This window comes from Echinops telfairi, unplaced genomic scaffold, assembly GCF_000313985.2.
Source record: "Echinops telfairi isolate 266 unplaced genomic scaffold, ASM31398v2 ScPeMD7_1;HRSCAF=3_0, whole genome shotgun sequence".
NCBI classification, from domain to species: Eukaryota; Metazoa; Chordata; class Mammalia; order Afrosoricida; family Tenrecidae; genus Echinops; species Echinops telfairi.
Genome location: NW_022103896.1, coordinates 92498012 through 92515788, shown reverse-complemented (window position 1 = coordinate 92515788; position 17777 = coordinate 92498012). Strand labels below are relative to the sequence as shown.

General features: G+C 42.0%; 1 protein-coding gene across 1 annotated transcript in view; it reads left to right on the top strand.

Annotated features, from left to right (window-relative positions):
* The window catches only part of WNK2 (WNK lysine deficient protein kinase 2), a gene marked incomplete at its 5' end in the record, with an annotated part of 187400 nt that continues 169623 nt past the window's right edge, over window positions 1-17777 (top strand). Inside the window, one exon of the mRNA XM_045294376.1 lies at window positions 1-249. Within this exon, the coding sequence (XP_045150311.1) occupies window positions 1-249 (249 nt within the window). The remainder of the gene's footprint in view (window positions 250-17777) is intronic.

Here is a 17777-nt window from a genome sequence, read left to right as displayed (position 1 = left end):
CCTCCGAAGGAGCCGGAGGTGGAGAAAAGGGAGGAGGGCACGAGCGAGGCGAAGCCAGAGGCTGGGCGCGCCCGCCGAGAGGAGCCCGAAGAAGAGGACGACGACGAAGACGACCTCAAGGCCGTGGCCACCTCGCTAGACGGCCGCTTTCTGAAGTTCGACATCGAGCTAGGCCGAGGCTCCTTCAAGACCGTCTACAAGGGGCTGGACACGGAGACCTGGGTGGAGGTCGCCTGGTGCGAACTGCAGGTGAGGGCTGCACCCTTGTTGCTGCGCCCGCTCACGGGCCATTGGGAGCTTTAGGGCTGTGTTAGTGGTGCCTCGGGCTCTGGGGATGGATGGCCACTGGGGCCATTCTGGGGCTGTCGCTGGTGGGATTTGTGAGCAGCGTCCAGAGTGGTGGCAGGCCAGGTGCCCAGGTGAGTGTGTGGTGGGTTCTCAGCATGCCGGCTAAAGTGAGATCCTGCCGGAGAGTGTGTCCACCCGGCTGCTGTCCTTTGTACTCTCAGTCCTGGACGTGGTTGTCCAAGGTGGCCTGAGGGATTGTGCCCCTACAGCATGAGCCTGGAGTCTGGGGACCAGACAGTTTCAACGTCCTTTGGGAGTTCTGAGCCGTGCTCAAATTGGCATCTTTTCGTGTTCTGCAAGGTGTGTATGCCCTATCCTGCAGGGGGCTTCTTCGGGGAATTTTTCGTGGTGGGGCCTGGGAGACTGGGCAGGCTTCTTGATGCCTTACGGTCCTGTTAACTAAATGTATGTGTGAGTGGTCTTAGAGTGGACTCAGCACTATACAGTGGGTGGTGTGTGCGTGTGCGTGTGCATGTGCGCAAGTGTGTGATGCAAAAGCTCTGGCCATGCATTTTTCATAACCTTGCCCTCGTGTTGGCTGTGTCAGCTGCAGCACTAGAAGATTATATAAACGGTAACCCGAGCTGTTGGGCCAGCTTCTGGAGCCAGGGCAGCACACGTTACAGTGGGTGTTGTGTGAGCCCTCCCTTGTTGGACACAGATGGCCTTCTTGTGAGAGGGCCAGGTTGTGGAGTTGTAAACCTACCCGGGGCCCTGTAAAGTTAGCTGGACCTCTCAGGCCTGAGAGGGGCTTGGCAAATCATACATATCAGCCTTCAGGGCTCTGAGCACACTACTGTGGCTTGCCTTTTGGTGGAGACATGGGATTCAGGATCTGTGTCTTCCGGCTCTACAGTGGGGGTCTGTGTGTTCACCTGCAAATGTGTGTGCTTCCACGCTGGGCTAATGCAGTGGGCGTCAACCTGTTGTGAACTCTTCTCTCCAGACCAAGAGCTCCAAAGACTACCCTGCACAGAGCCCCTGTGGCCCTGTCATGGGAACACAGTCTTTCGATAATGTGGGTCAGTAGATCTCACCTACGCTGGTGGGATTAGGAGGATAGGAAAAGCGCTCCCTCCTTGTAGGTCAGGACCTGCGGAATGGTAGCCCTGGTGGTACGGAATAGGCAGGTAGGTGGGGCCGGGGCTGTGTGGTGGGGACAGTGTGGGGGTGAGCTGGGCATCACTGCTGCATCAGAGAGCAGAGAGGACCAGAAGAGGAAAGGATGATTCTTTTTTTTCTTTTTTCCATCGCCTTTTTGGTAACTTAAAAAAAAATTACTTCTTTATTCTTCTTAACCATTGTAGTAAAGCTTTATTTTTTAAAATTTGAAAAATCTAGCCACTTACACATTGTGGTTAGTTGCTTTTGAGTGGATTCAAACTTATATACCATTAACAAACTACTCGCTAGCATAACATTCTGGTCATTCTCAGATAGTCTTTTGATATAGTATCTAGTCTTTTAATATGCACATGGATATTCATGTTTCACTTATGTCATCTTATTTAATGCATAAGTACTTGCATGGATATTCGTTTATTTTGTATTTAACATTTGTATCCATGGGCAATGTTGGTCTTTCCCATTATCCACTCTTGTCAAAGTGACCCGCGTTTGGGCTTTGGCGGTGCTTCTGCGGCTGAGAGAACTGAGCTGGGGCGCTGCAGCAGGCTGGGTCAGTAGCCCGAGCCCTGCTGAGTGTGGTGAAACACTGCAGGAGCATGTGACTGACTCGGTTGCTAATTCCCATTCCCTTTAAGGAAAGGCAAGCGGTTCTGCTTGGGGAATGTAGAGCTGCGTATGGAGTAGTCTGGCCTGTGTACAAGGAAGGGCCTTTAGTTCCCTGGCTCTACGTGGGAGTGGGAAGGCTGAGGTGGCTTCCAGTCTACCTGCAAAGCTGTTTCTAGGGACCCTAAACCAGCCTGGAGCCAGACCCTGCTCCTCCCCCAACAAGAGAGTGCAGGTCAACAAGCAGAATTTAAGCCAGCTTTTTTTTTTCCTGCCTGGGTCAGTCTGAGAGGGCTTTTAATAAGAGTGGAGCTAGGTCAGCTTGAAAGAGACCTTTCCCAAGCACCCACTGACTGCCTGGGTGGGTTCAGCGACTCCTGTTCTCTTCCTCACTGAATCCTGCTCACGAGCCACAATGGCATTTCTATGCCCATGTGAGTGTTGAGGTTAGTGAAAGTTGGAGCAACCTCCAAAGATCACATAGCAAGGAGACAGCAGAGTGGGGACAGGCATGAATACAGAAGGAGAGGGGGCCCAGGCAGGCAGGCTCCACCTGGGATGGCTTTTCATGTTGGGGTGACTAGTGAGTTAAAGTCAGTGAATAGGGCCCTCCTGGCCATCATCCCATAGGTGATGTTTTCTAATTTTAGACTAAATGCTTGTGGCTACGAGCCCACTCCGGAGGATTAAGATAGGCTAAGTTCTGCCCTTAGTAGAGAGTGTGAACCAAACCATACCTTTTTTGTCCTTGGCTCCACACTCACTGTCTTCTAGTCAATGCCCACTCTTTGTGACAGTTTAGGTTAGGGTGGAACTGCTCCTGTGAGTTTTGGGGACTGTAAACCTTTAGGGGAGTAGAAAGCCTCCTCTTTCTATTGAGGAGTGGTTTTCGAACTGCTCACCTTGACAATCGATTGCACCCCAATGTGTATCCACTATGCTACCCGGCATTGTTTCCTTGGAGTTATCTTTAAACTCTACTAGAACGTGTGACCCGAGACACACCTTTGTTTTCTCTAGGGGTGTGGCCTGTTAAAAGACAGCAATACCTCCACCCAAATCATTCCTCTTTGTATAAGAGTCACCTGGGACACAAAGAGAAATCACAGGACCATTTGGAAGTGCAAGATCTCTGTCGGAAGTGATAGAGGCTGCCAAGACCATAGGCACCAGAGATTGTGGCATGCACATTGAGACTCAGAGCAACAGTGCTGAGACTAAGGGGTCTTTTCCTTATCTGACCCAAGACTAGGGACCACTGTGAGACAGAGGAACAGGTGGACTGGCTTCCTGGCCCATGGATGCATAGGACAAGGGACCATGTGGCTCAGAGACTTAGGACTGCTAAGGAAAGAGACTTGGCTGCAAGCTGAGAAGCAGTGTTGCTGTGGATCAATGCCTGTTGATGCTGACGTTGACAACCTATTTATTTCTCTAATAAATCCCCTTAATTGTGAAATTTTTCTGTGAGTTCTCTGTGGCCACTGCAACTAATTATCGAACTCAGTATAGAAATAGAGTGCCGTGGGAATGCTTGGTGTCACAATAGGTAAAGAAGGATGGGACCTGGAGGCACATCTGACTGTAGTTTCGTGGCAACACGGAAGCCGGAAGAGGTCGCATATGTCCACCTGTGTTGCCATTCACTGCAGCTGGTACCCAGTACGATGCTGGATGTGCAATTGTGACTCTTAAGGGCTGTTAGAGGAATTCTGGGGGCTGGTTTTAAGCTGGGTGATCCAGGCAGTAGAGTGCTTGTGCGTGAATGGGAAAGAGTGCATGGAGCAGAAGGAGACTGTGAGGAGACATGTCGCTATACCAGGTGGAGGGTGCCTTTAATAGTGAGGAATAGCCTTGAGTCTTAGAGTGTGATTTGGGGAAGGGCACAAGAAGGAGGGCTCCCCAGGCATGCTCGCTGTGTGTCTGGAGAGGCTGGTGTTAGTCAGCAGTGTAGAAATGTTCATTCTTTACCCCAACATCAGCAGCTCTTTTGAAAGTCAGTTTTTATACACAGGAGGATGAGGAAGCTGGTGAATGAAGCTCCTATCATAGGGTACCTCTTCTGGCTCACATTCTGCCCTGTTTTTTTCCCCGACATCCAGAGGGCTTTAGCTGGCAGCTTTAGAATTCTCTGCAAACCTGCCCTCCAAAGCCTTTTGACCTAGGTGGGACTCTGCTTCCTTCTCCTGACTTGGGGCTGAGACTTTGATCATGTACTGGGTCCCCGAGTGACTGATCAGCACCTCATATGAAGGTTATTATCCTTAAGGTTCCCTGACAAGGAGAAAAAACATCTCATTCTGAGTCTAGTGTTTGGCTTAGAGGACATGATATTCCTATGATTTCTATTTTTCTTTGATAAATTTGTGTTGAAAGGACTTTAAAGGAAGAGTTGTATTTGTTCTCATACATTGAAGGGTTGTGAAAGACTTTACCAGTGCGTTCTCACTTGGAAAAAAATTGAATTATTTTGGGAGAAGGTAATTTTCTTTTTGTTTCTGTATTTTATTTATTTTGTGGTTGAGAATATACATAGCAAAACACACACCAATTTAACACTTTCTACCTGTACAGTTCAGTGGCATTGATTACATTCTTCAAGTTATGTAACCACTACTGAGTTGTTTTTACCCCTTTAACATAAACTCACCACCCCTTAAGTTTCCTGTCTTATCTTTTGAGTTGCGATTGTCAATTGGATCACATATAGATAGTTAAGAACGCATAAGCTCAAGGTAGACCTTTTTTTTTTTAACTAGTTGTGTTAAACCATTATTCAGTTTTAAGATGACTTTAGGAAATAGTTTAGGTTTAATAATTAAATATATTCTCAGGACAATAGTTTCGGGGGTTCATCCACCCTCTCTGACTCTAGAAAGTCTGGAGTCGATGAGAATGAGAAATTCTGTTCTCAGTTTCCTTTCTTTTTCTTTTTTTTTCAGTTTCCCCTCTTTCAATCAGGATTCTGTAATGGAATCTTTGATCTTCTGGTTCCGTCCAGGTCTTCTGGTCTCCTGGCAAAAAAGGGCAGTATTCATAGAGAGAGTTAGGCACACATCCCATATTCTCCTATTCCTGATGCATCTTGTTGCTCCAGGTGAATAGAGAGCAGTGGTGTCTGGGGTGGTTGCTCACAAGCTCTCAGATCCCAGACACTAACTACACAATGAACCAGGAGGTGGAACAGAAATACTAAACAGGTTATTAGACCAACTCAGTGGGGGTGTCCCATGAAACCAGGAACTAAAGCTGCAAACCAAATTCCATGAGGTATTGGTTGTAAATAAGTAGTCTCAGTAGCTACTTTCTTTGGGGGAGGGGGGGTATTGTTGTAAATAAAATAATTGGCGTAACTTTTGCCAATTCGACTTTTTAGCAGGGCTTTGAACTTGTTCAAACTGTTTCAGTCCTGGCCCATGAAGGGCAGACATGAGGTTTTAAAATCTGTATATTTGGAACACTGAATGGAATGGGGAAACTACATTTAGAAGTCCTGGCACGGGAGACTTGGGAGGGATACAGCGACCCTTTTTAGGAACCTGCTGTGTGACACTGGACTATTGTTAAGTCTGTGGAGAGCAACGCACATTCGAAGCAACGTGCTTGGCTACCATCTTTGAGCTAGGCACTGTTGTCCGTTTACTTACTTAAGAGATATACATACAATGCAATGAAAACGCAGCTCTTGTTTTCTAAGAGGACGATTAACTTGTCAGTAGGGCTACACCCTGTAATTTTTTCCTGTTTCAGTTAGCATTCTGGCTCCCTCACATTTTACATATTCATATCCATTCCAGCGTCATTTCCTCAGCCATGACTGAACAGAGCTGAACTGGTTCAAAGCCCTACTTTATACAGGTGTACAACTTATGAGTAGCAATTAGAATAATCAGCTATGCTTAATTCAATTTTTCCATCAGTGTTAAGCTTTCCTTCTCTCCCTACCATCCTTGATAACAACTAAAAACTTTGGTCTTTGTACATTTTTCTGTTCTTATCTTTCTGTATAAGTGAATTAATACAATATTTGTCCTTTACAATTGGCTTATTTTGCTCAGTATAATATCTCCAAAGGGTCATTCATATTGTAGCAAGATGTACCAAGGTTTCATTTTTCCTGCTGCTTGTATCTCTGTACAACATTTTGTTTATCCGTCTATTGATGCATATTTAGATGGTTCCTGCCTTTTGTGAATAGTGCTGTAATGAAAATTGGTGCACACGTCTCTGCTTTCTACTCTTTGGGTATATAGCAAAGAGTGGAATGGCTGGTTCTGCTTTGATGGTTTGAGGACCTGCTGCACTCTCTCCCAATAGCCATGCTATTTTATATTCCTACCAGCAATGGCTAGGGTTCTAATTTTTCTACATTATCACCAGTGTTTGTTCTTTAGTAACACCCCCTACCCCCCCCAATCTTAGCCATCCGAGGGGAATGAGAGTGGTATCTCATTGTGCTTTTTGATTCTCATCTTTCTAATGCTAAGGATGCTAAGCATCTCTACCATTGTCTGGGGACCATTTGAATATCCTCTTTAATGAAATGTCTACTTAAGTCCTTTGTCAGTTGTTTGGCTTTTTGTTGTTAAATTGTCCAAGTTTTATATATTTTTGCATAACAGATTCATGGTTCATATATGGTTTCTGAAGTTACATCCTAGTTGGTAGCTTATTTTTTCACTCTTTTGATAAAGCCTTTCACTGTTTAAGGGTTTTTTTTCTTTGTTTTTGTGAAATCCTGTTAGGGTTTTTTTTTCTGTTTGTGCTTCCGTTATTATGTTAGGTAATCTATTTTTGAAAGCTAAGCCTGATAACATTGCCTTTGCTTGTTTTTCTAAGATTTTTTTTTGATTTTTTTGGTTTTAATGTGCACACTTAGCTCTGTAAAACATTTTGAATTTGGTTTTGTGTGTGATATGAAGCATGAATTCTGTTTAATTTTTCTTCAAGTAGAAATCCAAAAATTTCCAGTAACATTTATTGAAGAGATTCTACTTTTCACATGGAGTAGTCTTTAACATTCTTGTCAAAAAATCAGTTGACCATAAATACTTGGGCTTATTTCTGGAAGCTCAGTTGGTCTATGCCTTTGGTCTGTGTGTCTGTTATTATACTAGTACCAGGCTGTTTAAGTTACTGTAGCTGTGTGCTATTAGGGACTGAGAAGTCATTTCAGATGCATAGCGACTCTGTGTATAACAAAATGAAACACCACATGGTCTTGCACCATCCTCAGAATCACTGCAGTCCGTTGTTACAGACACTGTGCCAACTTATCCCTCTGAGGATCGGTCTTCCTCTTTTGCTAACCCTTTACTAAACATGATGTCCTCCTCCAGGGACCACTTATCCTGATAACATGTCCAAACTATATGAGATAAAGCTTTACTGCCCTCATTTCTAACAAGAATCCTGTCTGTACTTCTTTGACACGTCTGTTCTTCTGACAGTCCTCAGTATATTTAATATTCACCCAAAACATAGCAAGGCTCAACCCCACTGACCTGGTGCAGGTTCAGACTCCTGGAGGGGGACTGCTCCGGAGAATTTCTGAGGCTGTACATTTTTACGGAAACCCACTGCTTCATCTTTCCCTGAGAGATCACGTCGTGGGTTTGAACAGTTGATCTTCTAGCTTACAATCCAATGCTTAATAGACTGTGTTACCACAGCTCCTGAACAGCAGCATTCAAATGTATGGGGGTGGTTTGCTTTTTATCTTCCCGATTGCTTCTAGTAGATTTTAATTGTAGCTTTTAATTGCCTGACTGCTGCTTCCGTGGAATTACATCCTTGACAACGTTGATACTTTCTGTCTCTATTTTCCCTGATAGTCCTACTTGGTTAAGTTATTAAGATTTTTAATTTCCCTATTTTGAGGTGGGATTCATACTGAAGACTGTCGTCATTTATCTGCACCACTAAGTGCTTCAAGTCGTCTTTACTTTCAGCAAGTAGTCTGTCAAGTACTTATGTCATCTGCATAACTTTGGCACTTAACAACAGCCACACACAGTTGTATGCCTTTGCATAGTCAATAAAATACAGGAAGACATCTTTCTGGTATTTTCTGTTTTTAGTCAAGGTCCATCTGATAGCAATCTTGATTGTTGATATCATTTCATATCCTCTTTTGAATCCAGCTAAATTTCTGACAATTTTCTGTTGATGAATTGCTGCAATCATTTTTGAATTATCTACAGCAAAAATTTGTGTGTGTGATGTGGCGATATTGTTCATATACATACATGCTTGTATGTCTTTGTTGTTGTTAGGTGCCATCGACTTGGTTCTGCTCATATCGACCCTCTGTACAACAGAACAAAACACTGCTTGGTCCTGTGCCCTCCTCACAATTGTTGGCTGCTTGAGCCTATTGATGTAGCCTCTATGGCAATCCATCTTATTAGAGATCTTGCTATTTCTTGCTGCCCCACTACTGTACCAAGCATGATGTCCTATTCTGGTACTGGCTTCTCCTGACACTGTGTGCAAGCGACATAAGTCAATGTCTTGCCATCCTTGCCTCCAATGAGCATTCTGGCTGTACTTCAAAGATAGATCTGCTTATTCTTTTGATAGTCCATAGTACTTTCAATATTCTTCACCAGCACCATAATTCACGTGTCCATTCTTCTTCACTCTTCCTTATTTAATATCCAGCGCCACATGAAAAAGGTGACTGAAAATACCGTGACTTGTGCCAGGCACATCTTAGTCCTCAAAGTAACATTCTTTTCCCCCCAGCACTTTCAAGAGTTCTTGTGCAGATTTACCCAATGCAATGCACCCATTGACCTCTTGATTATTGCTTCCATGAGCATTGGTTGTAGATCCAAGCAAGACAAAACCCTTGATAAATCTAGTATTTTCTCCTGTTACCATTAAGTAACTCACTGGTTCAGCTGTGAAGACTTTGTGTTGCTGTTTTGTTTTTTTTTTAATTGAGTTGTAATCCATACTGAAGACTGAAAGATCATTATCAAGGGCTTCAATTCATCCTCAATTTCTACAAGCAAAGTTGTGTCATCTGCATGTTGAAAGTTGTTAAGAAGCCTTCCTCCAATGATGAGACATTCTTTTTCATATATCCAGCTTCTCTGATGATTTACTCGGCGTATAGATTGAGTAAGTATGGTGAGAGGATGTAACCATGATGGACACACACCTTTCCTGATTTTAAACAATGAGCATGCAATTGTTGTGTTCGCAGCTGCCTCTTGATCCATCTACAGGTTCTACATAAGCACAGTGTAGTGGCCTGGGATCCCATTCTTCTCAAGGCCATGCGTAGCTTGTTATGGTCCACCCGGTCAAATGTCTTGGCATAGTCTATATTAAACAAGCAAATAACTTTCTAGTATTCTCTACTTTCAGCCAAAATCCACCGGACATCAGCATCAACATCTCTTATTCCACATCTTTTTCTGAATCTGGCCTGAACCTCTTGTGGCTCTCTGTCAATGTTCTGCTACCACTGTTATTAAATCAGTGGTTCTAACAACAGTGAGTCACGACCCCTTTGGAGGTCAAACGACCCTTTCACATGGCCCCCAATTCATAACAGTAGCAAATTACAGTTATGAAGTAGCAATGAAAATAATTTTATGGTTGGGGGTCACCACAACATCAGGAGCTGTATTAAAGGGTGGTGGCATTAGGAAGGTTGAGAATCACTATGCTAGATGGTCTTTAGCAAAAATTTACTTGCATGTGATATTAATTATATTGTTCTATAATTTGAGCGTCTTTTGGGTCACCTTTCTTTGGAATGGGTACAAATATGGATCTCCTCCCATCAGTTGGCCAAGTAGCTACCTTCCAAATTTCCTGGTATAGACTAGTGAGTTCTATTCATGCTTCATCAGCTTGTTTGAACATTTTAATTAGTATTCCCATCAATTCTTGGAGCACTGTTTTTAGCTAATGCTTTCAGTACGCGTGAGTTTCTTCAGTACCATTGATTCACGCTCATATGCTACCTCTTGAAACGGTTGAATATCAACTGGCTGTTTTTAGTACAGTAACTCTATATTATTTCCACCTTCTTTTGATGCTTCCTGCATCATTCAGTATTTTGCCCGCTGAATCTTTCAATGTTGCAACTCGATAATTGAATTTTTCAATAGTTCTTTTAGTTTAAGCTATGCTAAGCGTATTCTTTTTAGTTTTCTAACTTTGCATATTGCATTATTATGTTTTTCTTTGTCTTCTGAGGTGCCCTTTGAAGATTTCTGTTCAGCTCTTTGATGTCATCATTTCTTCCATTTACCTTAGCTACTGTATGATTAAGAGCAAGTTTTACAGTCTACTCTGACATCCACTTTGATATTTTCTTCATTTCCTGTTGTATTAGCCTGGGTTGACTAGAGAAACAAATTCATTGACACTCATATATGTGTAAGAGAGAACTTCATATCAAGAAGTAATTATGCATCAATAAAACATCCCAGCCCAGTCCAGATCAAGTCCATAATCCAATGTTAGCTCAAAATTCCGATATTAGCCCATGAATTCCTTTTCAGACTCACGCAGCACATGCAATGATACAAAATACAGGAAGATCACACGCCAGTGGGTACAACGTCTTGTGGATCCATTGGCAGTGGAAGCATCTCAGCTCTGGTGCTGGTCCCCATGTGGTTTCTTTAGCTCTCCAAGTGTCCCAACAGCAGGGACGTGAAGCAGAGAGAGAGTGTGGCCCACCACCAGGGAGAAAGAATGGACCTCCCTAGAATCCTCATGAGAAGGCCACACCCACAAGGAGACATCATCTATTATGACCTGATTGACAGGCTAGACTCCACCCCTATTACTTATTTATCAAGTTGACATGAAATTATGGAACTACCACACCTGTCTTTTTAATGACCCTTTGCTTTTTTCATGTTATGATATTCTTGATACTTCATTCCATACCTCATGAGGTCTTCTGTCGTTAGTGCTCAATACGTTAAATCTGTTCTTGAGATGTTCTCCAAATTCAGGTAGGATAGACTCAAGGCCATATTTTGGCTCTCTGAGAGTTGCTTTAATTTTCTTCAGCTTCAAACTGAATTTATGTATGAGCAATAGATGGTCTGTTACAGTTAATCCCTGGCCGGGTTTTGGTTGCTGATAGTGAACTTCTCCATTGTGTCTTCCCACAGATGTAGTCCTTTTATTTTCTGTGTATTTCATCTGGAGAAGCCCTCATGCATAGTTGCCTTTTATGTTGTTGAAAAATATTTGTGATGAAGAAGTTGTTGGTCTTGCAAAATTCTATCACATGATCTCTGGCTTCATTTCTATCACCAAGGCCATATTTTCCAACTACGATTCCTTCATTTTTGTTTCCAACTTTTGCATTCCAGTCACCAGTAATTAGCAATGCATCCTAATTGATCATTTTGATCAATTTCAGACTGTGGGGACATTGGTACAATTCTTCAGCATCATCACTAGCTACATTTGAATAATAGTTTTTCAGGTTAGATTTCCTTGAATGTGTATAGATATAATCCTATCACAGAAAGTATTGTACTCCAAGGTAGATCTTGAAATGCCCCTTTTAACGATGAATACAGTGCCATTCTTCTTGATTGTATAGCGATTTCTAAAACCAGGAAATATGAATCCTCCTACTTTGTTTTGCTTTCAACAATATTTTGACTTGGCTTCCAGACACCAGCTGAGTGGTGGCATCACTTGAGCTGCTCTCAATGTCTGCAGGTCAAACTCCTTCCCAACTGTTGCCAAGACAAACAAAAAAGAGTTTAGCTCAATTTTCCAGACCCACTTCCAAACATCATGTCCTTCTAGTGACTGGCCTTTTCCTGATGACATGTTCAAGCAGGCAGCTGGAAACAACGTACATGCACCACTAGGAGAAGAATGCTGAAGGAGCCGGCTACAGAGTCATGGTGGAATAGTCTGTATTGCTCAAAACTCATGAAGAGGGAGACAGAGGGGATACGGCTGCCTAATAACAAGCACAGGAAGGTCTCGGGAACTACTGGAGAGGTTGCACTCCTTGAAAGCTAAGTGTTCCCAACTTTCTTAAAGTGGGCGAGCAGAAACGCCTGCTGCCAGACTGCCCTTTATCATTGACCAGGGGCATGAGCTGCTTCTGTGATTCCCACCCCACCCAGGCACACATGCTTTTTCTTGGCCACAGAGGCAATCCAGACAGCCACATCTCTGACCTTGTTGACCTCGGGGGACCCTGTGTGGATAAGAGAGCGATTGGGCAGCTTGCTGTGGATATTGTCAATACCCAAGCTATGCTTCCCTCCTTCCTCCTTCTTTATGGCTTGGTTCTCTGGTGGCCTTAGTCCCACATGTGTCCCCCCTCCCCCCCATCTATGTAGCACACAATAACAGTACCAAAGGAGCAGGAATTTCCATCCACAAAGTGGTTTTATTTTTCACTTTATTTCTTCAATGTTTGTACTTGTATATTATAATACGTTTTTTCCCCTTCTAGTTTTCTGTCACTTCTTTCAGTGTCCTATTCTGGTGCAAGCCAACCCTCCTGAGAATACTCATGCCCACAAGGCAAGGCAGGCCTGTAGATTTCGTCATACACATCCAAAAAGGGCTTTTACTTTTTTTTTTCTTCTCAGTGCATAGGTCCACCCACATTCAAGCTGCCGTGGATACAGAAACTTAGCATCCATGCCCAAGCCACCAATGAGTCTTTTGTCTCTCTTGTTCCTTCTCTTCCCTGCACGCACCCATTATCTCTTTCTGATCTCTCCCTTTTCCTTGTGAAATGTGTCTTCATGAGACCCTCGAATTCTGATTACACCTCTTAAAATACAACTTCTCATTATTTTTACAGCTCTGTTGGCCTATCTAGACAGTCACTTATTATCACCACCATGCTTTTATTTTATTCTCTCTTTTCTTCCCCCATATTTTCCTCACTCACCACGTCTCCCCAGTTTTCCATTTCATGCCGTCTGTTTTCTGCCACTTTTCAGACTTCTCCCACAGCACTGGACAGAGCCAACTGCCTCTCCACAGCCCAGCAATTCACACCTCACTATGGCTATGCCATGATTTGGACAGATTAACACAATGTATAACTGCATGTAAGCTTAACAAAGAAAAAGCAAGCTAAGGTGAAAATGTCTAGAATTAGAGCTGAAAATAGCGACATAACAAGAGAGCCAAATGATGTAAAAATAACAATAATAGGTTACTATGAAAGACTATTTCACCATGTTCGATAATCTAGAAGAAATGGACAAAGCCCTAGAAATAAACCATTTATCCAATGAATACAGACAGACGTAGAAAACCTGAACAGAACCATAACAAAAGAAGAAGTAGAGAAATTGTCACGAACTTCCAACCAAGAAAAGCCCAGAATCACATGGCTTCACAAGGGAACTCTACCAAGTAGTCAGGGAATAGTTGTCCACAATTCTACCCAGAGTATTAGAGGATATAGAGACAATACATTTATTTCATGAAGAAGCATAACTCTGATACCAAAACCAAGTGAAGACCCCACACGGACAGAAAAACATAGGCCAATATTCCTCATATACACAGACACAAAAGATTTTAACAAACCTCTGGTCAATAGAATAAAAAAAACATATCCAGTTCACCCGGATTCATTCCAGGGAGGCAAGGACAGTTCGACATTCAAAAAGCAATCAGTGTAATCCACCACTTAAACAGACACGGACTGGGAACCACGTGATCATATCTTTAGATGATGCAGAAAAAGCATTTGGCAACATCAAATATCCATTTCTGATTAAAAAACACTCGATAAAATAGGAGTAGAATGGAATTCCTCAAAACAATAAAGGCCAGATATGAAAAACCAGCAGCCAACATTACATTCAACAGGTAAAACTGAAAATATTCCCCCTGAGAACAGAAATTAGACAAGGATGCTCTCTACCATCACTTTTAGTCCACCTTGTGCTGGGAGGCTTAGCCAGAACTAGTAGACAACAAAAAGAAACAAAGGGAATAGGAAATGCAATGAGAAAAGAGGAAGTGAAGCTCTCACTGTTTGCAGATGATGTAATTTTTTGGAGAGAGTCAAAGGACTCCACAAAAATGATAGTTGGACAACAGGGATTTGGGGAAAGTAGCAAAATACGTGAGAATAAGCAGAAATCACTTCGATTCCAGCAGACCAACTAAGGGAGCTCTGAAAAGACATCAAGAAAGCAAGATCCTTTACAATAGCCACGCGAAAGATGATATGCCTAGGAATAAAACTAACCAAAGGAACAAAAGACCTGCACAAAACTACAGAAGATTATTACAAGAAACCAAGAGACCTACACAAATGGAAGAATATCCCATGTTCATGGATAAGAAGGCTTAATATTATGAAATGTCAACACTACCTAAAGCAATCTAAAATACAATTCCATTTCCATTCAAATTCCAACTCCGTTCTTTTAAAATGGAAAAGCTAATTACCAACCCCTTATGGGGAGGGAAGGGGTTCAAGAAAAGCAAAGTATGTCTCAAAAATAAGAACAAAGTAGAAGCTCTAGCACGACCCAACTTCAAAACCTACTAGAGTCAAAGTAGTCAAAACAGTTTGTTATTGGTACGATGATAGGTACACAAACCAATAGAATGGGATAGAAAATTCAGATATAAAAGCATCCGCCTACAGTAGTAATTCTCAATCTTCCTAATGCCGTGACTCTTTAATACAGTTCTCATGTTGTGATAATCCCCCAACCATAAAATTATTTTCGTTACTACTTCATAACTGCAATTTTGCTACTGTTATGAATCGGGCGACCCCTGTGAAAGGGTCGTTTTGACCCCCAAAGGGGTTGCAACCCACAGGTTGAGAACTGCTGACCTACAGGAAATTGATTTTTGACAATGAAAAAACATTAAATAGGAAAGAGGCACTCTTTTTAACAATTGGTGCTGGAAAAATTGGGTCTCCATTTGCACAAGAAGGAAACAGGACCCATACCTCCCACCCTATTCAAAAACAAACTCAAGATGGATTAGAGACTGAATGTAACCCCAGAGCTATGTGGATCATTTGTAGGAAAACTGGGACAAGCTTGAGTGTCCTATTGCAGGGTGTACACGGACTACCAAATATAATAAAGGAAACAGTGGAAGACAAAGTATGCCTGAGGCCGATTAAAAATAAAACATAATGCACATCAAAAGCGTAAAACGAGAACTCATAGATGGGGGAAATCTGCAGCAATGACATAACAGACAATTAAAAATCTGTGGAATTCTGCAGCACCTCAATAAGAAAAAAACAAATGATGGGTAGAGGACATGAATAGGCAATTTATATAAGACACTCAAATGGCTAACAACCATGAAATGCTCACAATTACTATCATCAAGGAGATGCAAATTAAAACAAAGATGAGATATCACCTTACACCCACAAAGATAGCCCAATTTAAAAACAAGACCAAACAAAACAGAGAACAAATTAGAGAGGCTGTGGAGAGATTGGAACTCCTATACACTACTGGTGGGCTTGTAAATAAGTATAACCATTGTGGAAAGGAATATGGCACTATCCAAAACAACTGGGAACAGAAATACAGCATGACTCAGCAATACTTCTGCTGGGCATATACCCCAAAGAAATAAAAGACAGGAATAGAAGTATGCTTTCCCAAGTTCATTGCAACACAGTTCACAATAACAAGAAACTGGAAACAGACCAAATGCCCATCAGTGGAAGAATAGATAAAGAAACTCTGGTACAGACACAACAATGGAATACTATGCATCCATAAGCAACATCGACGGATCCATGAAACATTCATGACATGGATGTACCTGGAAACCATTATGCTGAGTGAAGTTAGTCAATCACAAAAGGGTAAATACGGTATTGGTCCACTACTATATGGATAAATCCCAAGAGGCAGGCAGGCTTTTGATCTCAGGTCATCTAAACTTCTAATCTAGTCTCCCAAGCAGAGGTATAGAGCCTGCTTGGTGCCCGTGCACCACATATCACCCCCATTATGTGTACATCTTAAAAAGAACCTCGACAGAGGAGACCTCAACTCAGCTGAATTCAGTTTTTCAAGCTGGAGGAGAGGAAGAAGATTATTCAATTCTGCCATACAACATGTGCTAAGGTCACCCCAAACCAATAGACACTCCTACAAGAGTGATAATTGAAACTTACTGGAAATTCAAGTCTAGGTGGGGTTGGGACTGGGAGGTATTTATGCCTCAGAGGTGATGATTACACTTTTTTAAAACTGGGTAAACCAGGTAGAACCCACCTCCCACAGAAAAGGAAACACTTAACAATACTTTTATGGAACCAAGGGGGTAGAATAAGCCTGATACTATGTTCCTAATTGGAAGCTTGCTGACCCCAGACCATGTGCTGTAGATAACTGGGACATTATAGACTCTTTTTTTCAAGGCATACAACATTCTTCATAGGCCACAGCAGAAGGATTCAATGTGGAAACCCCCCTGAAAGAACCGGGATTGACCTCACATTCACCTGTAGCAGTTTTCTGGAACTGACATACTCCCTGGGACTTAGGACATGTCAAGGGAAGATGGGGGATATTGGGAGCTAGCAACAATGAATAGGAGAAGAAATTTTTCCCAGATTGACTGTGGTGAAGATTGTACAAATCTTAATATGATTGAAAGGTTAAATTGTATGGTATGTGAAGAACCTGCCAATAAAAGTATTTAAAATACATTAAAAGGGAAGCTTGTACCAAGTGCAGAGGGTTAGGAAAGAAGACAGAATGGAAATAGGAAAGAAGCACTGGGAGGAAGTGGGATAAAAATTGATCCATTTAGTGTATTGAAATGGATGAGTTGACACAAAATGTTTGGACATTGTTGAATGCAAAATTCGTCATGTGCTCTATAATTGTTCACCTAAATCACACACACAAAAAGGTTAAATTAAAAACAAACATGAAATCATACAACACGTCATGGCATGGATGGACCTGGAGAACATTATGCTGAGTGAAATTAGTGAATCACAAAGGGTATTACATAAGACTGTTAAAAGAAAAACAGAAAAACCCTAGCAAGATAAAGACTTTCCTACCAAAGGGAACAGACTGGAATTTGCAGGGAAAGGGTCAAGGGAGGGAAGATGGAGCATGGAGCCAGACTGTTGATGGATAGAAGCCCAGCTGATTTGCTTTGCTGACCTGGCACCCTGCACATTACTAAATTCCTCTATATTGGTTGTAGACATTTTCTTGTGGACTTTGGGATTTCCTATATATAGGATCATGTCATACCAAAATAAATAATTTTGCTTCTTTTCTAATCTAGATACCTTTTATTTGTTTCTCTTGTCTTGGTGAGAGCAACCATCCTTATCTTGATTCTGATTATCTTGATTCTGATTTCAGAGAAGAGCTCTCTCTTTTTCTCTCTTTAGAAAAATGTTGACTGTTGACTTTTCACATATGCTCTGACTCATGTTGAAGAATTCCTTCTAATCTTCTTGAGATTTTTTTTTGGGGGGTGCTGGATTTTATAAACGACTTTTTCTACAGATAGATGATAATGTGGTTCTTTTTCTTATATTGAGGTGATGTATTATGTTGATTCATTTTTGAATGTCAAATAATCCTGACATTTCTGGAATAAAAAATCCTACTTGGTCATAGTGTGTACAACTTAAAAAAATAAATCATTTTATTGGAGGCTCTTACAACTCTTATAACAATCCATACATCAAT